At 35.2% G+C, this 24,146-nt stretch overlaps 2 protein-coding genes across 6 annotated transcripts; both read left to right on the forward strand.

Moving 5' to 3' along the window:
• The first annotated feature begins 555 nt into the window (after positions 1-555).
• On the forward strand, positions 556-19,123 carry LOC132060800 (uncharacterized). Of its 4 annotated transcripts, XR_009416028.1 has the most exons (3): positions 574-992; positions 1,605-1,676; positions 18,946-19,120. XR_009416028.1 is itself a non-coding variant. In XM_059453718.1 (2 exons), the coding sequence occupies exon 2, from the start codon at positions 3,206-3,208 to the stop codon at positions 3,908-3,910; it is 705 nt and encodes a 234-aa protein (XP_059309701.1). In that variant the 5' UTR covers positions 556-992; positions 3,200-3,205; the 3' UTR covers positions 3,911-4,412. The 4 variants fall into 4 exon arrangements, 1 of the variants encoding a protein (XP_059309701.1); XR_009416030.1 differs by lacking the exons at positions 1,605-1,676; positions 18,946-19,120 and adding an exon at positions 9,892-10,036 and having other exon boundaries at positions 556-992; XM_059453718.1 differs by lacking the exons at positions 1,605-1,676; positions 18,946-19,120 and adding an exon at positions 3,200-4,412 and having other exon boundaries at positions 556-992.
• LOC132060799 (uncharacterized) lies at positions 13,008-15,218 on the forward strand. Of its 2 annotated transcripts, none has more exons than XM_059453717.1 (5): positions 13,008-13,228; positions 13,306-13,509; positions 14,620-14,706; positions 14,805-14,909; positions 15,014-15,218. In XM_059453717.1, exons 1-5 carry the CDS (start codon positions 13,028-13,030, stop codon positions 15,152-15,154), a joined length of 738 nt encoding a protein of 245 aa, XP_059309700.1. In that variant the 5' UTR covers positions 13,008-13,027; the 3' UTR covers positions 15,155-15,218. The 2 variants fall into 2 exon arrangements, with proteins under 2 accessions (XP_059309700.1, XP_059309699.1); XM_059453716.1 differs by having other exon boundaries at positions 14,793-14,909; positions 15,014-15,213.
• Positions 19,124-24,146: the final 5,023 nt, after the last annotated feature.

Here is a 24,146-nt window from a genome sequence, read left to right on the forward strand (position 1 = left end):
GGTCCTTTATCGAAGTGGGTTTGAAATAATTTTAAGATTTTTGGTTGGGTCTTTGCTTTGCTTGGTTCTACAATATCACTTTTCTTCCCTATTTTTGTTGTCAAAAGAAAAAGCTGAGATTTGCCTTTTTTCCTTTTACTTTCTCTACAATTTCACTTTTGTTGGGCGCATTTTATAGTGGTGATTTCATATAGTGTGGTGAAATTGTTTTCCCTGGACCTGATGTTGGATCTAAACTTGTTTCTTCTTGTAATTTTGTGTATAACTTTAATCGACCATATCTTGAGTGACTAAAAATTACCATGGAAGTGGCTATAAAGTATAGAAAGTTTATCTATTTCTCAACATGGTGTTTTTGAATGGCTGAAAAGATACAGTTAAAAAGCCAGATTATTGCTGCTCTGCTTCGTAAATGTAGTTACAGAGGAAAATTTTATTGGTTTCAGTTAGTAGAATAATGTATTTTTCGAATAATATTCATGTGATTAAATTCAAAGGAGAAGGCATTAAGTCAAATAGTAAATGAAGAAATCTCTTTAGGTATAGGGAAGTGGAAGACAAAGGAGAAACGTTTATGCAATATTGTGTTCTGATCCAAATAAAAAAGGTTCATATAGTGTATTTTATTGCTATTCTAGATCCTAAAATTTGAAATAAGCCACTTGCCAGATGCAAATAAGCCTACATATTGTCATATAATTGCTTGACCTATTGGTTACTTGTTGATGATGTGAAAAGAATTCAATGGTCTTGGCTAACAGGAAAAAGAAAGTTTTTTCTTTAAGGGTTTTGATTGTTCTCCCAGAATCCCAAGTGTTCTTCAACGACACTTTTATCACTTCGTAAACGACTGGTTCGACATCGCAGAGCACAATTTTTTCTTTAAGGGCGTTGATTGTTCTCCCAGAATCCCAAGTGTTCTTCTATGACACTTTGGTCACTTCGTAGATGACTGGTTCGACATCGCAGAGCCCGTGAATCGCTAGTGTGAGGTATGGGCTTTTGATTTCTTCATGTCCCTTCATCTTCTTCTTCTTTTTTATTAAAATTGTGATTTTGGTTTGTTCAAATTATTGAGTTTTTGTCTCAATATTTTTACAATATCTTTTTGCTTATTTTCCTGTTATATCATTTAAAGAAGATAAGAAATGGATGTAACTACTTCAAATTATTAAATATCTAGTGAAATGTGTGAGCTTTACTATTTTTGAATAGCTAAATCATGGTTATTAAGGTTATTACTAATTTCCTGAAGTTAATGCTATGTCTAAGGCTGGAGTGTTCCAATTTAGGACTTGATGGTGTCTTGAGTTGGTGCTACAAAAGCCTAAACCATGTATGTGGTAAAAAAACAAAAACTTGATAAAATGAGTTAATGATAGAATTATGCATGCAATGTTGTGTCCTGTTGCTCCTCTTATTGATCACACCAGGTGTAAAACTGTAGTAACTCATACTGCTATTGCACTGCATTCCATCGCATACTTGTGTAAATCAAATTGTTTCCCAAGCTTGGCCCCTTGATGCACAACTTGACCAACTATCCTGTCAAGAAATTACTCAGTATCTTAGTGTAATTCTTTTGCTTGACTGATGTGTTGTAGAAAACCAGCAACAATACGAGGAGACTGTTAGAAGCTGCAACTTGCTACACTCCCAGGATTGCCTCTCATTGTGTGACTCTGCATAATTTCTTTGTTGTTTCCATGCAAAAGTCATGTTTCCACATGAAAAACAGCAACCATTTGAATCCTGCACAACTTAATTATAATGTAGCTCTTTTGCTTCAATGAAATTTCTGGAGGAAACTAGCACCAGTGCAAATTTCCAACTACTGCACACTCCCTAGAGCCAATACCATTTCTACATATTGTCAATTCTTCAGCAGGATGAGCATATAATGCTAATACCACACACTAAAGAAGAGTCAATGCATAGATCCTGTATGACCATACTGTCTATCTAACTCGTAACAAAGAATCCCACTTCAGACTGTGCAAACCAAAGTTCGTGTTTTGTGACTTGGATTACCAACAGCACCTACAGCTTTTGTGAGCTCTGCATTTTGCTATCAATACCAATACAAACCAACAATAGCTGCATTTTTTATGAACCTGCATATCTGCAAATTAAAAAAACAGTAAAACCAGTCACACTGTTAATCTGCAGACTATAGTTGTTTAATTTTGTGCCAACTCTATGCTCTATATCATTTCCTAAATCTTTGTATCTTCTTGCAAAGTTTTTCCTTCAATCAGTACTTCACCTGCAAAGAAGAAAACCAGCTTAATAATAACAGCTACCCTCCTACTCTCCTCCCAAAGAATTTGAGTATGGAGATAGCAATGGATCATTGCATTCCACTATATATTTTCATCAAAAGTTGCTGCTATTTAGCCAGATTAAGTAGCATAGTGCAGCATCCAAGTGTTTCAATCCTCTGAATTTCCAATCTGCATGATTTCCAATTAAGACCAATTTAAGCTTTATTTGTTTCAGTTTTTTTTACTGTAATTTTATAAACTGCTAAACTCAAGATTTTGTGTGTCGATAGGAACTTGTAAATATCATTACTTTTAAATAAAAAGTTGCTTATTTGAGCTGGACTTTGTGAAGTTAACTAGTGGACTGGTAGGCTAAAATGCTGCTATATTAGAGTTGCAACAAGAATAATAAGTTCATTTAGCTATTTACTGTTTCTTTTTTTAAGGCCTGAGTGTTACTATAACAAAATGGTTAGCTATAATGATTATGTCAGTGTGAGCTTGCTTATATTGTGCTAGTAAATAACCCGGATATAGGACGAGGGTGGTGGTAGCCAACCCGCGTAAAACTTGCCGGGTATCACTTTATCAAAAAGTGGCATTTACAGTGAGTAAAAAAAAATACTCTTCCACATAAAAAACTTAGATTTTGTACTTCTATGGAGAAAGATTGTGAACAAGGAACACCTAGTTAGGAAGTTTAATTTATACTATAGAACTGGACCTTTTTAGATCTGTACCACCCAATTTCCTTGACTTGATTTAAGTGCATCTATGTTCAAAGCTTTGCTCTACCTAAATCCTGACTTCACTGAACATGTCTAGAATTTTATCTTTATTTTTTATTACTTGTTGCTAAAGGATCCGGTGATCTTGACTTCGCTTTCTAAGCTTAGCATGAGTCTTAATTTTGGTGATTTGCTTGTGATATGTAGGATTAAATGGATAATGGAGATAAAAGTTGGATGAATCACCTAAGATGGCCAGAAGAGTATGCTGATGGAGTGAATTATTTTCTTGATAAGGCATTTGAACGAGCTTCTCAAGGAAATGAGATATTATGTCCTTGCAAGAAGTGCATGAATCGCTATTGGCATTATAGAAATATGGTGGAGGATCACTTGGTTGTTCATAGGTTTGTTGATAATTACACCAAATGGGTTTTTCATGGAGAAGGGGTTTTATCGAGAAATACACCGCATCCAATAAATGACGATGAAGGTTCTAACTTGCGTGACGGCATTGATGGACTACTTCATGATACATTTAGAAATGTAGAGGGTGATTCAGGGCATGAAGAAGGAGTGCGACAGGGTTTATCTGAAGATGCAAAGAAATTTTTTAAATTATTGGAGGAAGGGAAACAAGAGTTATATCCGGGTTGTGAAAATTTCAATAAATTGAGTTTCACCATTCGGTTGTACTTATTTAAATCATTACATGGTTTGAGTAATGTAGCATTCTCATACTTGTTAGATTTGATAAGAGAGGCATTTCCCTTTGCTCAAAAACCAGAGTCTTTCAATAAGGCTAGACAAGTGATTAAAGATTTGGGTCTTCATTACGAAAAAATACATGCATGCCCTAATGACTGCATGTTATTTTGGAAGGACAATGAGAAAGCGGATAAGCACTTCCGTCCGTGAAACTTCTAGATGGAAGAGTGTTGGTGATGCCTCAACTAATGTAAGCTCTAAAATTCCTGCAAAGGTATTAAGGTACTTTCCCTTAAAGCCTAGGCTTCAGAGGATATTCATGTGTTCTGAAACAGCTGTTGCAATGAGATGGCACGCTAATGAACGACCCAATGATGGAAATTTAAGGCATCCTGCTGATGGGGAAGCATGGAAGGATTTTGATCGTTTGTACCCAGACTTCTCTCGAGATCCTCGTAATGTTAGATTGGGTCTCTCAAGTGATGGTTTCAACCCATTTAGAACCATGAGTATTTCTCATAGCTCGTGGCCTGTTATGTTGATGAACTATAATTTATCACCATGGATTTGCATGAAGCCGAAGTATATTATGTTGTCAATGATCATTCCAGGTCCATCATCTCCAGGAAATGGTATAGATGTGTATCTACAACCACTAATTGCATAATTGAAGGAACTATAGGAACCTGGGATAGAAACATATGATGCTGAAACCGACCAAACATTCCGAATGTGTGCACCTTATTGTCAGGACGAATCTCCGCAGTGATTTTCCGAAAGATTAGCAATGCTTTCGTGATGGAGCACCAAGGGAAAATTGGCATGCCCCACTTGTAATTATGACACATGCTCTCAATATCTCAAACATAGTCGTAAGATGTGTTACTTGGGTCATCGTAGATTTTTGCCTTCTGATCATCCATTGCAAAAAGATAAGAAGTCATTTGATGGGAAGGAGGAGCATAGACCTGCACCTACACCTTTGTCGGGTATAGAAGTGCTTGAAGAGCTGCATGAATTCAACAATGTGTTTGGAAAGGGCAAAAAAAAAAAAAAAAAAAAGGCCTCGAGATAATAAGGGTCCGTGGAAAAAAAGATTTTTTTTTTTTAATTGCCATATTGGGCACATAACAAATTGAGGCACAATCTTGATGTAATGCACATAGAAAAGAATATATGTGACGCTTGTTTCGGGACTTTACCGGAGATAAATGGAAAGTCAAAGGATCATGTAAATTCTCGCTATGACTTACAGGAAATGGGGATACGAAAGGAGCTACAACCAATAGAAGATAATGATGGAAATGTAAGTTTGGCTCACGCTTGTTTCTCCATGAAGCCCGAACAAAAAAGGTTGTTTTGCACCGTCTTGAAAAATGCCAAATTTGCAAAAGGGTGTGTTTCTAATATATCACATCGTGTGCAAGTGAAGGAGATGAAAATATCGGGGTACAAGAGTCATGATGCTCATTTTATAATGCATTACCTGCTCCAGGTTGCCGTTAGAAAAGTGCTGCCCAAGATTGTTTCATTAACCTTGATTAGATTGGGCAATTTCTTTAGAGCCATATGTAGTAAGGTTATAAGTAGAAGAGATCTTGAGAAACTGGATTCTGAAATTGTTGAAATAATATGTGACCTCGAAAGGATTTTTCATCCAACATTTTTTGATATAATGCCACATTTACCTATTCATTTAGTGAATGAAATTAAGCTTGGGGGTCCGACTCATTTTCGCTAGATGTATCCCAATGAGAGGCACCTATGTAAGTTGAAGACGTTCGTTCGTAATCGATCTTGTGCAAAAGCATCAATAGCAGAGGGTTTTTTGGCTGAAGAGTGCTTGACCTTTTGTTTAAGATACCTACACGATGGTGTGAAGACAAGATTCGGAGGGTAAGAGGCCGAGGATGATGAATGTGTTCGAATTTGTCACCTATATTCCCTAAGATAGGTCATCCAATTGGAATTGAGAAGAAAAAGGATTCGAATTTTACGATGGATCCACAGCTATGTTACGAGGCACATCGATTTATTCAACACGAGATGAACAAGTTGAAAAGTTTATCGAGTAAGATCAAATACATAACAATTACTTTTTTTAAACTCTCATTCATTTCGTTATCATAACGTGTGTTAAGCTCAATTTATAAAGTCCTAAATATTAAATTTCAAATATTCATTTAGTACAACATAAGAATTTGATGAGTAATCATACTAGATCAAACGCATGGGCAAGAGCAAGGAATCATATACCCAATTCACCATTGGTTTGAAGAGAAAGCTAAAAATGTTGAAGTACCCGATTAGCTAATATGGCTATCTAGAATGCCTAATGTGGTGGGCAAGAGATACCTTTTGCATATTTCATTAATGGATACCGATTTCATACAAAAAGTCGGGACGCCCTTCGAAAGACTAAAAATAGTGGAGTGACTCTAGCAGCAACAATAGATAGTTTTGCTAGTTCTAGGGACCAAAATGTTATGACCCGTATTTCGTACGTTTGGATAATTCGGGACAATTGCGAGAAGTTAAAGGCAAGACTACTTCCAAAATTATTTCAATGCATAAGTTGTTTATGAGTATTGTTTATGAATATTATTAGTAGGGAAATATTGGAAAAGGCTAAGGATAAAAAGGGAAATTCGCAAAGTAGTTCATGGTAATATTATGGAAGCCTAGGGGTAAAATGGTAATTTCACAAATATTCAAGAAAATTCTTGAAATTTCCAAGATGACCATGTGATGAATATATAGGGACCAAAGTGTACATGGCAAGAGTTAAGTCATCTATATTTTTTTAAGGAGAAGAAAATTCTAGAAAAATGGAGAAAAGGGCCATGTGCTTATATGCTAGTGGAAGAGGCTAAGTATATATATATATGAAGGGTCATCCTTTAATTCAAGAAACTTAGAGAAAGAGAGAAAGAAAGAAGAAAAAAAAAAAAAAAAGAGGAGAGGGGACGGCCAAAGGAAAAAAAAAAAAAAAAAAAAAGAGGAAGCCTTGAAATATTTGATCAAAAATTATTCCCTTAAGTATTTCCATTAATTGGAAGGTCCCTAGCAAAGTGGAGTACCTATTGGAGCAAGAAAACATCTATGCTTGCAAGTTCATAACAATGGTCAAGTGAAGAAGTTGAAGGAACAAGGTAAGAATCAACCTTTTTATGTGCTATAGATGATTTGTGAATATTGTAGCATGTGGAAAAGAATGAAACTCATGAAATATGCATGTGTGTGTGTGGTGTGAATGGGGTGTGTGTGTGTGGAAAAATTGATTGAATTTATTTAGTAGTTCAATTATTGTTGTGTTGGGGATTCCATGATGTTGAATGAAGGTTTGGTAATTTGGGAGTGAAGTTGTGTTGTGGCCGTGTATATGTGGTTGGTGTAGGTATGATGAATAAATTTTATTTAGTGTTTGGTTGTTGTTTGTTGTGGATTATGTGATGAAAACGAAGGCTCGATGGCTCAAATTGAAGTTATAAATTGTGTGGGCTGTTTTGGGAACTAATGTGAAATAAAGAGAATTTCTTGTTTTGACGAAAATAATGTTGCTAACGTATGGAGGTATTGATATAGTTTATGAATTCGGAAGAAGAAAATGTGTCATTCATGCTCCAAATGTAGTTGGAAGATTTCGGGTGGAGTAGCCTATAGTTTGGGTTGGTTGAATGTTTTGTGAATTGAATTGAATTGAATTGAATTGAATCGAATTGAATATTGAAGTATTGCTAGAATAATTGCTAGCATTGCTATTGGTTTGGCCGAGTTCCATTCTCGGGTTTGTTGTTGATGATTTGGGCCGAGTAAGATTCTCGGGGACGGTGTAATTACAGGGGAGTGACAGAAATTTACGCACCATAAGTAAATGTGTTTGAAGGACCGAGACAAGTATATGGTGATGAATCTAATGATTTCGTCAATTTTCTTGAATGTAGACTAACAAGTTGGACGGACAAGCGTAGCTAATAAGGCGCGGCAGGAATGTGAGGCTCGTCTCTTTTCTTCCAAAGGCATGATTCCCACGATATAATGTTTTAAATGCTCTTATATCTTCCTTGCTTGCAAAACTTAGAAGCCTATGACTCCAAAGTATAAGTCTTTTCCTAATAAGTTCATAGCTGTTTTTCAAAATGTCCATATTTTTCAAAAACCAAGTTTCAAGAGGTTGAGAGCTTTTATGACTAAAACGACGAATATGATTTTATAATGACAATGATAATGTCAAATATGAGGAAATGTCTATGACGAATATGTCGAGGATAAGTTCCTGCCACGAATATGACAATATGAGAATGTTAAGCTATTTCTTGATTTTTCAACTCTATTTATGGACATGGCTATTTTAAAGAAAGTATATGAAACGATGTCTTATGATCCTATTCTATGCTTTCTCATGATGTTACTCTCCACCGTTAGTCTCGCCTTATATTAATTGTCCCTTCAAGGTGAGGCACGACGCCATGGCTATTCCATAACATCATCGGAGGTTACCGACCTTACGTCACTCCGATAGATACATGGCTTTCTTTGGGCTCTCCCCGCTTATATGATATATGTATATGACGTATGTATATGTATATGGGGGATATGGGGAAAGGGAGACATGTTGCGCTATAGGCTCGCATTGCCACCTGGTCACCGTAAACTCCATCCCGGACGCGGGACACATGTGGGCGAGCCGACGTCGTTCTAATATGACATGTTCTATTTTCACATGTATACGGAAAAGAAATGTTTTCAAAGGAAAGAATAAGCATGCAATTAAATTCCAGGTGCATTCACATATTTACTCTTCTTCCTCATGATATGTTCTATGTTTTTGATATGGATATTATTCATATGTATACTCCACTACGTTATTTGTTCATGCAACTCCAACATACTACTACTTCATTGCTCGAAACGCCCCTTTCCAACTTTCATACGCAAGTGCAACACAACATTACAAAAGACGTTCCAATTTGCTTTCATTTATTCACTAGTCCCGTCGAGTCGAGTATGTGTGCGGTACAATATTACCTTGTTCATAGTTAGAGACTATAAGACAAAGTCGTATCTAGAGTGTCATATTGAAAATGGCTCCACTAGCCGATGTGCTTTTATTGTACATTATGTTACGAGTCCTTACGCTTCAACATTGTGTTTCATTTGAGAAACGACAAAAAGATTTTGGAAGTTTTACCATGTATTTTATTTTTGATTGATCTAAGAACCCAAAGAAAATGTATGTAATTTTAGTCCACCATATGCTCCAAATATGGGGTCGGGTGCCCATCACACCCTAGTAAGATCGGGGTGTGACACAAAATCCCATAGATGGAGAGGTTATTTATTATGGAGTTATTCAAGATATCATTGAGATTGATTATTATGGCCATTTTAGTGTTGTACTATTTAGATGTGATTGGTTTCATAATGAAGTAGATGATTATGGGTTAACTCGGGTATACTTCAATAAGTTATGCAGTAAAGATGATTCCTTTGTGTTGGCATAACAAGTTCATCAAGTTTTTTATGTGGCGGATCCACAGAAAGATGTTTATTATGCAAGGAATAAAGTCCCCATTGATTTGTATGATCTAGAGAAAGAGAATTGTCCTAATATAGGAGACACATTTTGGAGGGGAGCCTAATGATGACATTGGTCCCTCAACTAGATTAGATGACGGTGACGTTAGATGGTCAAGAGAAGATGTGCCCGCTGATGTCGTTGATATTCCATCTAATGCATAACATTCAAAAGATACAATTATGGAAACATTGGAAGAGGAGAATGAGTTCGATGATGCTGATTGGGATTGGATGGAGGAAACTGATTAGACAATAAAGTTCTGAACTCTTTTTATATATGCTCATCGTTGTTTCATTTTTTATTTTGAGCGTCTGATGAATGCCTTTTTTCATACATATTTTATGATCTTTTCTTGAATTTCTACAAGAATATATATATATAATGCAAGAAAATCATGTTTCTGTTTGACTCTTAATTTGCCTATTTAGTGTGAACTTTTATCTATTTCTACTTAGATTAATCCCCTGCCTACTTATAGTAGAACTTGAGTTCATAGTCCTAGTTTGTGTCACTACTAGACAATATAATCCTACTACCATTCTGATTGATTTTGTTTATAGCACTGACATTCTGCTAACCAATTTTATATTTCATATTCTAAAACTTGCAGAGACTTGAGTAATCATGAATCAAGACGGGAGTTCAAGAAAAAGCAAGAGAGTTAAGAACTCAAACTTCATTCCACCTGGATCAGTTGCATCTTTGCTAAGCCAAAGGGTTTTGAATCACAAGCACAAGCAAAACTCAAAATACATTCCCGATGTTCATGTTATAAAGTCAAATGAAAAGCACTACAAGCACAAGCAAAACTCAAACTACATTCCAAATGGATTTGCACAAGTTGTCCCGATTCTATTTGTCTTGCAAAGACAAATGATACTTGGATTCTACCACTCCCGAATCACGAGAAGCACAAGAACAATTTACAACTTTCCATTCTGCATTACAAGTTAAATGAACAAATCCAACAAGATCCATATATTCTACTAATCTTGAAGCAAATGACCAATCGCGGAAGAGGCAAGATTTATCTAAGATCAAATGCACTTGAAATTAATTAGTCTTATAGCTTATAAAATTCATAGTTGTATTGTCATTTAGTTTTAGAATTAATTTTTATCTTACTAAAAATAGTTCATAAGCAGTCATGTTCTAAAATTACTAAATTTGAAATAGGTCCGAACCAATTATCTGTACCTGGATAAACTCGCTTGGTTCATATATTAATTTCTATCACGACCCAATCATACTAGCGACTAGTGCCCGAACGGGCACTCGTACACAGAGCAAGGAATCAAGTACTTATATATATACAAAGATCATACGTAGTCTCGGTTAGATACACAAATATATATCAAAAAAGGCTATCATAAGGCGCAACGTTATATATACAAACGCAAGCCGACATGCCTAATGGGACGGCCCAAACATAAAACATGCGAACACAACCGATATTTCATTACACATATGTCTACGTACCTCTAAGAGTAATCACAAAATCATATGACGGGACAAAAAACATATACATATGCAACGGAAGACTCAAAAAAATATAGGCTTCGGAATAAAGCGAGCACTCCAAATAGGTGTCCTAGGCCGGCGGATCACAAAGTTTCGTACCGCCAAAATCGCGACCATAGATGGAGGGGTTATTTGTTATGAGTATGCAAAGATGAAATACATCGGAACATTTATTATTATGTCATTTTAAGTACAATATCAATATCAAAATATTTACTTTTAAAACACAACTCAGATGGGGCTCGGGAACATGGTCGCCACCCCGTCATTTGGCGCCATAACACATCATACTCGAAAGATTTCATTTTGTGTTTCCATGACACAATAACGCCATAACACATCATAACACCAAAATATAAACGGAACCCCGTAAGACAACCGTAAATATCCGAATTAACATATGCATTCCACCGATAAAGTCCCGGGACTCGGCGATTTGTATAATCTAGAGAAAGAGAATCGTGAGTAACCATATGCATATAAATCATTATTATAGACTCAATAGATAAGAAACATTGGTCGACCTCGAGGGATTAAGACGATAGTCACACTAAGTTCTTTCAAAAGTCATGGTCATAGAAAAGTCTCGGGGCCCACGGACAAGTATCAAACCAATCCGAGCCCGCCTATGAAAGTTGGAGATATTATTCGTTATAGAATCTTCTACGAACGTTTCGAAGCGATCCGACAATGAAAGTTACGGTCGTTCGTAGATACAAATCCTTTAAGAACAAAATTCTATGTAACATTTACTATCCAATCATACAAAAGACAAAAGAACCATAGTACAACCATAAAGAACGCTAATCTTTTTATATAAGAATCATATACATGCTTTTTATCTTAAGAGTTGTTCTTTAACAAGATCAAGGCTTCGTTTTTCATAGATATTTTATGATTGCCAAAAGAAAGAAAGGGTTTCTACAACCTATCCGCTTCCTAATGCAAGAAAATCAAGTTTCGAAATTACAATTTAGTCTTTTATAAACATATTTCTATAGATACTTAGATTAATCCCAAACTAGCACTTATAGTATCGAGTTCATAGTTCTCCCCCGAGTTTGTCATCAACAATACCAACAATCACATTAGCAATATCAACAATCAATTCAAAACGCATTCTAACGTTGTAACTCTTTTCTACATAACTCGACAACATTCCATTTATATTCAATTTTACTATTACATTTCAAATCAACATCAACGCTCACATGTTCAAGTACTCATCCGAATCAAAACAAGATTCAAGAACAAAAACAAGACAATATTCAAAACAACCCAAACAAATCTCCACTCCACCCGAAACCTCCCCAAACCCGAGAACAATAACAACAACACACTTCTCTCCCAAATTCATGAATTAACCAATAGTCCACACAAAATATTATTCTTATAAATGCAAGAAACATATTAGAATACATTAGTCAAAAAACAGAAACCACGATTTCAACTTCAACTTGAATCATTAAACTTTCATTATCATCATAGAATCCACAACAACAACAACCAAACATGCTAAATACAATTAATTCATCATTCCTACACAACACACACCTGTACAACCCAACACACACGGCTCAACATCAACATCCATACTTTCATGAATTTCATCCATTTCTACACACTACAACATATACAAATAATCCATAACACATGAAAAAGGGAATTAAACCTTACCTACCACTTAGTTCCTCCACTAGGCTAGGGTTGTAAATGGCACAAACCAATTTTGATGACTCCAAAATGTTAACAAAATTGGTTGAATTGCTAAAGAAAATATTTTTTTGATCACATTTTTACCTCAATTTTTCTTGCTATGGCAAAGCTGTTCTTCTCCACTCCAAATTTCTAAGTGTTGAAAGGATGATGAATATGTCTAATAAATCATCTAATATACACTTATAACTCATCCATGTGTCCCAACTATACACTTTGGATCAATTAAAATTAGCCAAGCCATGGGTGGGAACCCACACTAATTCACACGGCCACATGGCCTTTTATTTCATGAATTGTCAACTTTCCAAAATTAACTTTTAACCCCAAATTTTCCTTAATATTCCATACCAATAAAATCATAAGCAACTTATGCCTTAAAACGAATAAAAGTCTCTAATCCAATAATCTTGTCCTTAACTTATCATGGTTAGCTCGGATTGTCCCAATGTACAAAATACGGGATATAACACCTTCCACTCAAAAAAAGAAAAAGAGGTGGAACACAAATGCAAAGTGTACATGGACGGAGTGAGCGCAAACTGATCATGCTAAATGAGTTGCACCAACCCATTGGTCCTACTGAAGCAATTGTGAAAGAGTTGGGTAGCTTCCTCGGCACATTGGCAAGGAATGGGACCTTTTGTCCTCTTAATGTGTTTAAATGGAAGAAATTGAAGACACATGATGATATGTGGAACTATACCATGGTTTGAATTCAATGTTCCAATTTTTACTTGAAAATATTTCAGATTTTTTGCACTAACCCAATTGCACCAAATTGTAGGAGAAATATGACATTCCTAAAGTTGCGAAAGAATGGGCTTTGCGAACAATTCAACTTGCTTGGAGAAAGTATAAGAATGGGTTGAAGAAGAAACACTACTATCGCTACGCCAATGACGAACTTCGAATGGCAAAAAGGCCTAAAGAAGTTTCAGAATCTCAATTTAAGGCTCTCCTCGAATATTGGAACTCCGATGCGGCTCAAGTAAGATATAAATCATAGACAACTTTCTTTTCTTTAAATTAGTGCCTTATTCAAAAGCAAAAGATATCTGATTTTTTTAAACAAACTCCACTAGGCATTGTGGTGCCTAAAACTATTTTATATATTTTTTCAAAACAAATCCAAAGATCCTTTGTATGTGTTAATTGCTGCATTCTCTGTGTACCAACTTAGATCAAAGCAATTTCTCTTAAGCTACAATTTCCTAGTGGGATGAGTACTATACAGTACTAATACCACCACCAAGGAAACCACAACAAAAAAGAAACTGCATGATCTAGTGTCAATGTAGCAATATAAATCATGTGTTTGCATGCATTGATTGACCAAATGCAATAAGAAAAACAAGCTGCTAGTAGCACTACTTCCTCCTGCTGCATAATGTGAATTCCATATTGCAGTCCAGCCTAATGCATTTCCTTCCAACCAAGCTTGCATCCTATCTGTTTTGGACTGTTGCATACGCTTTTCCACTCAAAAGTAGTCGTGTATCAAATTCCCAAAGTTAGCACTAACTCATATCCTAGCTCAGTACCAACACTAATCAATACTGTATAAGTCCATTTCCAAAAAGAATAGGATATGGTGCCAACTTTTGTTTCCATCTGCACCATGTCTAATATGAAACAAACTTGTACCAAATCCTTTCTCAAATGATCAGTGGTACAAATATATTTCAAACTTCCTGATTTCCTGATGTTTTTATCCTTCCATGCTAGAACCAAACCTGCAAAAAAGAAACCAGTGTTAGTGAAAAAAATTATCAACATACCCTCTTCCTATAGGATTTTGAGTATGATGATAAAGTCTTCTTTTCAACTCATCATCAAAAACCAACTTCAAAACCAGCACCAGGCTTGATTTCCTTCTCCACATATCATATCTTCTCAACAAAACACTGCTGCAAATGCCAGTACTTATGCATATCACAGTAGCTGAAAATCCCTTATCATCTCCTATATACATTCAATGGTACAAACAACATGTCTTCCCAATAACTAGCAACCAGCAGCAACCTTCAGATATTCGATTTATGCCCTTCATCTATATATTTTTTGGCTTCTATTATTTCACTAACTCATATTTTTGCAGGACATGTCCAGAAAAATACAGAGAATCGAAAAAAAGTTGAGGTATCCACACACTGTTGGCAAAACAAGTTTTGCTATAATCCGCGAGGTTTGGTGTTTTCTTGGATTGTTCATTTACTATGAACTTGTTGACTTTACTTGGGAAGATTTTTATGCTATCTTTTATCTAACTAGAAAAAAAAGAAGGAAAATCCTGAAGCTTTGTCAAGTAAGGAGTTTTTTGTGGCTACTAGAAGAAGGAAACCAGGCCGAGTATACAAGGACTCATATGAAGATACGGCTAGCAAAATAGTACGAAATTTTCTATTTAAAGGTTTATCGATATCATTTGCTTGTTCTTAAATATTGGATTAGTTTTATTTACTTGAGCCCCTTCTCTTCAATCTGATTTGTAGGCTGAAATGGAGAGAATAGAAACTCAAGAAAGTGAAGATGGCAGTCAATCAGTTGACGCATATGTATCAGTAATGGGACCTGATCATCCAGGTCGAGTAAGATTGTATGGACGTGGGGTTACCAAGACTCTCTTGAAATAGAAGCGGCGGATTCTCGGACTCTCTTCAAATGTTACCGATGAAATGGAGAAAAAAATGGAGGAGATAGAAGAGAGGATGCAACAAAGAATGCAGAAAAATTCAACGCACAAAAGGATACCATGGAACAAGATATTACAATGAAAGTCATTGCAAAAATTCAAAGCCTAAATCCGTAATTCCGACTTGATCCTAATATGTTAAGGTTCGGTGTTCGCTCACCAGAGAAGCTTCTCTACACTGGTAACAATCAAGGTCAGACTTATTCTGATCTCTTTCTTGCCTAAACTTAGTGAAATCTTATGCCTGCTTGTTTTTTTTTGATTTTCTTATGCTAGCTGATTTTTTCTTGCTGACATTACTGAAAAGTAGACTTTTTCCTGAAAAGAAAAAGGAATCAAAGTTTGCTTGGATGATTATTTGTATTTCTCTATATATCTTTTACTGTTCAGTTTTTTCTTGTTCAATTCATGAGTTTGTATGTGTTTGGATTGTTGAAAGGCAAACTGAAAAAGGGTAGCAAGTCTTTTTTTTTTTTTGGGGGGGGGGGGGTAAGTAAAACATTTTATTACCATGGATAATATTTACAAACAAACTAGACCTCTAAAAATTGGACAGCCCCAGCTTTAGCCTCAACTAAACACCAAAGAAACAACTACTACCTTTCAAATCAAACACTACCAACATATAACACCTATCTCTGTGTAGGAAGCTAAGGATAAAAATTGAGAGTGACCATCATTCTAGCCAGCCTAGGAAAGGTATTTACTCGACATAAAACATCCTAGATAATTATCCTCACAACTTGGTCACCAAGAATTCTAAAAGACTTTGTTGTTTCTATTTTGCCATATGTAGGGGACAGTGGTAGCCATTGCCATCCTATATATCTTTGCCTTAGAGCTTTTGTTTGTAGCAAAGTTCACAACACATTGTAGTTCGTCATGCCATCTCATTGCATGTCTAGTATAACCTTGCCATCTAAGAATTTTGCACCGATATAAGAAGAGATAGGACATTAAAAAAAAAAAAAAAAATGTTGAATGGATTCCTCGTAGCTTCACACATTAGACATGTTTGGTCATTGATCATGCCTCACTTTAGCAATCTATCTCTAGTATAAAGCTTGCCTTGGATTATGAGATAGAGCACAAATACCCATCTAGGATAACCACATTGTTTAGTCATTTTCCTCCACCAAACCCTTGGTAAGTCACCCTTAGCATGTTGTATCTATGCCTTATAGAGTATAGGGTAGCAAATTCTTAAAGCTAAAAGTGGGATAATCCCCGCAAAGAACATTACTAATCTTTAACTTGCCGCAACTTGTTTGCCATATTTTAACTTGAATTAAACTAATGTATTCTAGCTTTTATAACATCGCATCTCAACCAACGAACCTCTTTTTTTAAGTGGACATGGTAAATCTAGCATGCTTGGTTTAATAGAAACATCTTTTCGGTGATAAATCCCGCTCATCTTATTTGCCGAACATTTCTAGAATAAGATGACAGTCTTATGACTTGATTAAGGTTGGCTAATTTCTAGCATAGGCTTCGCTTTACCACCTTAGTTTATGATGCAAACTTAGCTCAGATAAGCCATTTGCTCCATTTTATCAAAGTCATTAAGGTCTTGGGTTCAAAATTCCACCTTCCCATACAAATATTTAAAACCTGGGGCTTAAGGGTTCTATTGAAAAAAAAAGGAAAAAAAATAACAGATCTTTTCTGTCAAAAATGCTAAATTACTGGAGGAAACTGATCTAGCCTAATTAGAATGATAAAATGAACTTGTCTAACTATAGAAATCCACACATTCCACAGGTGCTGGAAATAGAATTACATCAACTATTATAACATCAACCCCAATAATCTTGCTCATAAGAAAATAAAAACAAACTATCAATAATCTCATATGCACCTAAAATAGGGAAAATGCATTTTCTTAAACTTGACACGTAGTTGAAGAATCAAAAAAGCAAGAAACTTGATCTTAACAAACATTCAGACAACATTCTTGAAAAATAGACAAATACTAAACAGAAATGCTACAAATTTCAAATCTTAAACTTGGATAAAGAACACAGTAGTCATATAATAAAAGCATCAGCAAAAACAAGAAACTTACTTACAACCAACATTCAGACCCCATTGTTGTAAAATATTGGAATACTCAAAACATCACAAGCATGCAATAAAATTTCCAAATCAAGAAAGTACACTTACCAGAAATGCAGGCAAGGAGAATAGACAAGAAGAATAAGAAGAAGATGAATTTTGAAAGCACAAGAAGGGATATGCTTTCTCTCACATATATGCATTGTTGTCATCTTCTTTATTGGAATGTCATCATATAAAGGAATGTAGTAATTAGACATGGAATTAAGGCACTCTAAAAAGACATGGCCATGCTCTGTATGAACCTTTGGTTCATTTTCTGTTATTAAAGCAATCAAATCTGCCTTCCTTTAGAAAAAGGTAGAAATAGACCATTTGCTAGCTTCAGAAAGTGAAAATGAAAGCCCACACATGATTAATTTCAAGCAAATGCTACCCGTACTATTTCCCAGTTCCATTTTGTGAGATTTTGAATGCAAATCATTTGAGAAACCTAAATAAAAAAACATTTGTCCTTGCAAAATGTTTTCTTAAAGTAAATAAAGTCCACTAGGAATTTTTGGTGCCAAGGGCTGATCTTATAATTTTTTTCAAAGCAAAATCCAAGAGGTCCTTACAAATGTAGCCAAAAGGCTAATAAAAAATGCAATTTTAAACTAATGACCAGATTAAGACTTATAATTTGTCTTAACTTGATACTACAAATTGTTAAAACTTGTCCTACTATTCTGAATAATAAACCAGTTTTTGACCAATCTTGCTAAGAAAATTGTTTCTTTGAAGTGCAATTTTGCTGTTAATCTGCTGCACCTGCTGAAATTTTGTATGTGTCCCAAGTCTGGTCCCTTTGGTGCACAAATTGGCAGCAATGCAAAAAAACAGCAATAGTCTTTGAAATCGCTACCGATTCTTTGCGTCTTTCTTTGAAAAAAAAGCGAAGTCTTGCATGTATGGCCTTGTCTTGTGTCCTTGTATGTTGTCTCTGCTATATCTTGCATTGTTGTCCGAACCTTTTGAGGTGCAATAGCAATAATACAAAGTTATACATGCTTCTGATACCATCACAGCAGCCATCCACCAACAACAACCTTATTTGCACAAGCTGTCCAGCCTTTGTGCAACTAAGCAACATACTATGATGTACCTCTTCATATCCCATTAGACTAGGATCATGAGTATACAAGTTAGTCACTACAGACCCAAACCATGTCCCCGCCCATTACCATACCCGAATCACCAATATTTCGATTTCCTTATTTTTCCATCTACTCACTTCCTTTATACCAATAACCAGCATCAAAATTTGCTCCATCCCTTCATTATTAGAAAACAACATCCACCAGAATTCCCTCACAAACATGATGCAGGTGTCATCACATACTGTAGTCATCATCAACTCACTGCATTTCTGATGTGAAAAACTAGACCAGTTAGCCTGATTATTTGCAAAATGTATTAGTGAAGGTCTTCGTATAATTTTTTAATTCCTCGAGTTGTTTGTGTAATTTTAAGCATATTGTACAACATGTCTCTCTTTCTCCGTTATGGTTGATATTCATTTTTTCTGTATTTAAATTGTAGTTTAAAATTGGTATCCGTTTATAATAAGTTGTATCTTTGTATTATGTGCGTGTGCGTTTGAAGGGTAGTGACATTATTCATTCTCTTTTGTAGGTGTCGAAAATGAAGAAAGGGAAGGAGACAATGAAGACGTTGATCTTACTTGAGAAGATCTTTTATGAAGCTTTCTACATGTTCTAAGAATCTTTTTGCTATCGAACATTTTGAAACTTATCCTAAATCTTGAAATGTAAAACTTAACTATGCATTGAACATTTTGCTTTTACGGGTATGTTGGATTAGGAATGTTGGATATTTTGGACTATGAATGTTGGATATTTTGGATTATGAATGTTGGATATTTTGGATTATGAAAAATTGTGTTTTCGATTTATGTAATTTGTAATGTGTATATATATATATATATATATATATATATATATATATATATATATATATATATATATATATATATATATATATATATATATATATAACCAGGGCTACTATTTCAGATAAACCATTGCAATAGGTCATGAGAACCGTTGCAATAGGATGTTCCAAATAATTGCACTGGATTTTTGTACCAAAAAAAGACCATTGCAATAGACAAAAACCGTTGCAATAAAGGAAAAGCCTGTTGCAATAACCTCTATGAAACCGTTGCAATAGCCTCAAAAGTCATTGCTTAAAGGTCTATGGGGACAGTTGGAAACCGTTCCAACTAACACAAAAAACTCGTTGCATCAGAAAGAGGAACAACCGTTGCTGTAGATATGGCTATAGCAACGTGTTTTACCAACCGTTGCAAAAACCGTTGCCATAGATATATGGGCACGCGAGCAGATGGAACGCACCTTAAACCGTTGCTATAAATCTCTAGCAACGGTTCACCTATCTATAACAACGGTTTTCTCGGCGTTGCCATAAGACTATTTTCCAGTAGTGATATATGTCCTTCAATGCCTTTGTCAGGCACCTATTGAGGATGTACACTGTTGTATGTACTGCTTCTGCCCAAAAATATTTCGGCTGCCCTTTCTCATTCATCATCGTTCTGGCCATTTCAACAATGGTTCTATTTCTCCTTTCAGATACACCATTTTGTTGAGGGAGTGTACCGTTGTAAGTCGCTTCTCAATGCCTTCATTTTTGCAATATTCTTCAAATTCTAGACTTGTGTATTCACCTCCTCTGTCATCGCTAATGGTTTTGATCTTTCAGCCTTTTTGCTTCTCAACAAAGGCTTTAAATCTCTTGAATGTAGCAAATGTTTCTGACTTTTCTTTCAAGAAATAAACCCAAGTCATTCTTGAAAAATCATCAATAAAAATTAGAAAGTACCTTTGGCTTCCCAGAGATGGAGTCTTCATTGGTCCACAAATGCTGTATGGATTAGTTTCAAAAGTACACTTGCTCTCCAAGACTTCCCTTTTGGAAAAGACTTTCTATGTTGCTTTACCATAATACAACTTTCACATGGATCCACCTCAGTATGTATCTCAGGAAGGCCTTACACCATGTCTTTTTGCTTGAGAAGCTTCAAACCATGAAAATTCAAGTGACAAAACCTTTTGTGCCAAAGCCATGAATCATCTACAACTTCATTTTTGAATGCATTGTAATGAAGTTGTAAAGGAAAGTTTCTTTTTATCATCTTTACTTCAACAATGACTTGATTTGGCTCAAATTTATCATAAATTCTACAATAATTATCTCTAAACACAAGAGAATAACCATTTTCCATGAGCTGACCAACACTAAGGAAATTTTCTTCCAAGTCAGGAACATAAAGAACATCATGAATTTGCTTACCGCTCCCTTTTCTGTTGATCGAAATGGTACCTTTACCTTTTTGCATCAACTAAGGCTTCACCCCATTCTCACTTTAGAAGTGATGTTGCGATTAATTGAGAGGAAAGCCTTTTCATCTCTCCATATGATTGGTACAACCGCTATCAACATACCATTCGTTGCTTTTTGCTGAAGCATCAGATTAAGAAGCGAAGAAAAGGTTTTCTTCCTTTTCTTCCTCCTTTCCTTCACAGAAATTTGCTTGCTCCCGTTGCTTGTGCCTGCAATCCTTCTCAATATGGCCAAACTTTTTACAAAAGTTACATTGGGGCTTGCCTTTATGCCAACATTTTTCTGCATTATGATTAGTCTTTTTGCAAATTTTACAAAAAAGACTAGTACTTTTCTCACTTTTTTCTTTAACTTTCTTAGTAGAGCCATCACGATCCTGCTTCTTTTTTGGATTTCACTTCTGTTTTTTGTTGATTCTTTGAGAAATTTTGAGCATTCTCATTGGTTCTGGACTGGAAAGTCGTCTCTTTGGGTTGATCTTCATGAAAAAATCTTCGCTTCTCGTGTACATGAAACGATCCAACTAGCTCTTCGATGGAAAGCTTAAAAAGATCTTTCGTCTCCTCAGTGATAGCAACAATATACTCATACTTTTCTGTGACACTAATTAGAATCTTTTCCACAACTTGTTGGTCAGAAATTTCATCACCATGATTTCTCATTTCATTGACAATATTCATCATTCTTGTGCAATATTCATCTATTTTTTCAGATTCTATCATCTTCAAATTTTGAAACTCTCTTCTAAGAGTTTGAAGATTGATAGTGCGTACCTTTTCATCAAGATACACCTCGGCTTTCCGGAGACTCCCAAGCTTGCTTTAGTCTCACAACAAGCAATTTTTGCAAAAAATGCTCTTGAGACTCCCATTTGAATTTTGCTCAAAGCTTTTGCATCTTGACGACGCTTAGTCTCAAACTTTTTCATCTCTGCTACTGAAAGTTTACCATCGTCTTCTGGCTCTTCATAGCCATTTGCAACAATAGTCTACAAACCTTCTGCTTTCAAATAAGTTCTCATTCTTATCTTCCAATAATCAAAGTCATTTCCATCAAAAAATGGAGTAAGAACAACTGAAGAATCAGCACCTTCATTTGTTTTAGATGCCATAATTTTTTTTCTTCACCTAACCCCAGATTAAGAACGAAAACTGCTCTTGATACCAATTTGTAGGAAAGAATAGGAAGAGAATATTTTTCTTAGAGAATGCTCAAGTTTATTTTTCTTAGAGAATGCTCAAGTTGTATTAGGCTACTTAAGGTCACTTGAGATGATTACAATCATCAAGTACATCTCTATTTATACTACTCAGAAAACCAATTCAAAAATCTTGCACAAATAACTAAATACATGTATCATAATTCACTAGATATATGTATCACAAACTCCTAAAAGATTTCTTGAAAAACTAAGAGATAATATTGAAAGACTAAATGACATTCTTGAAATAATAAAGGACTCCTAGAAAACATAAAAGTCAAGGATAGTATCCTTGTGAATGCATTAATTCCAACAAACTGAACCCATCCATCCCCCACCACTTGGCTCACAACCAAAGACCATAAAACAAAGAAAAGGGCAAATTGCAATAAGATGGAGCTAGGAGAAGACATCCCTTGGGGCTGAACATAACAAATCAGATAATTGAACTATCAAATAAGACATGGATTTAAGCCAAACCATCATTAAGACCATAACCTTTATTTGGTTAGCAAGCAAAATCATCAAGATTGTAACAGGTATATTCAGGGAAAACTCCAAATTGATAGAAACCACAGAACTGCGAGAATTATAAGATTAATACTGTTATGTGGTGACTAATAATAAAGAGGCTGTTATACATGGATTACTTACTCTAGAAAGGCATTTATATCTTTAAATAATTTAATCCATGCATATCCAATACATGTATTGTTATTCCACGTTCCATTCCATATGAAATGATACAAGATTCTTGCATCACAGAATGCAATACTCCCTCCATTCCAATCTATGGCGCATGCACCCTCCGAGTGGGTGTGAAGTTTAAGAAAGAAAAAATAACTTTTGAAACTTGTGGTCTAAGACAAGCCTTACACATTTGTCTAGCCAAATGAAAAATTAAAATTAAATTATCTTTAAATATAAAGCGTGATATTCTTTTTAGATCAAACTAAAATGGAAACGTGTTACATAAAATGAGACTGAGAAAGCATTACTTAATACCGCTGACCAAATTATCTTCTTATACTGCTAATTAACCAAACATTGTATTATCTTACCTGCTCTTATGCTGAGGTTCATGTAACATCTCGTACCTTTAACCTAAGCTTTGACCATGATCCTAGACTTAGAAAACCAGATAAAGAATGTGGCAATTGGAATTTCCTCTTCAGTTGTAAGATGGTGGTTTACGCCCATTAATAGTGATCGTATTTTAGTATACGACCCGTATTTTAAGTCGTAAACTGGTACCAAAGATTTCTGAGCATTCTGGAATTTGATATTTGGAGGCTACATTATTAAAAACGGACTGTATTTCAAAATACGGCCCGTATTTCAAAACTTATTTGAAATTTGGGAAAACTTCCTTGATAAAAGTTGTAGAGATTTGAAATACCTTTCCAACGGTATATTATGGAGGTCAAACGGACATCTGTGCAAAGAGTTATGGCTATTTTACTAAAGAGACGTAGTGCAGTCCATATGAAAATACAGACCGTATTTCAAAATACGGCCCGTTTTTCAAAATACGGCCAGTATTTAACTGGGCATAAAATTTAATTTTTCCAGAACAGTATATATTCATCCATATCAATTCAAATCATTATTTTTCATTCCTTCAAGCCCTAGAACGACCTCCTACTCTCTCCCATCATCAAGAACACCAAGGTAAGCCTACTCTAATTATTCCAAGTCAATTCTAATACATATCCTTATAATTTAAATAAGAAATCATCATTCCTAAACTAGGGTTTTCAAGAAAACCCATCTCAATGTTCAAGAACTCAAGATTTTGGAAATTTTCTTCAAGTTAAAGTATTTAATTCTAGTTTGGAGCATTACCAGGTATGTAGAGTTACTATCTACGTGTGGGAACATCATTGTTCTTCCCCACGCCTCATAATCCATAAATTATGATTCTTTACGAAAACTAGGGTTTCTATACCATGCTCATGATAACCCTAGGTCCATGTCCATGATTATATTATGTATGAATTGTTATAATTCCATCATTGAGTTTTTAATATTTCTTTATGATTATTAAAAATCTGTCCGTAATCTATGAAAAACCCATATATCCCATTCCATGGGTTCATGCATGCTAGTTTATGATAAATTATGCTATTTTTAAGAAAATACTATACATGTTTTACAAGTTCATGCAAGCAAGCTATCATTCATGATATCCATGTACAAGCAAGTTATATTCATGAAAACCATGAGCAGTAAGTGCCACTTATTTTAC

Source organism: Lycium ferocissimum, chromosome 6 (assembly GCF_029784015.1).
Source record: "Lycium ferocissimum isolate CSIRO_LF1 chromosome 6, AGI_CSIRO_Lferr_CH_V1, whole genome shotgun sequence".
Taxonomy (NCBI): Eukaryota; Viridiplantae; Streptophyta; class Magnoliopsida; order Solanales; family Solanaceae; genus Lycium; species Lycium ferocissimum.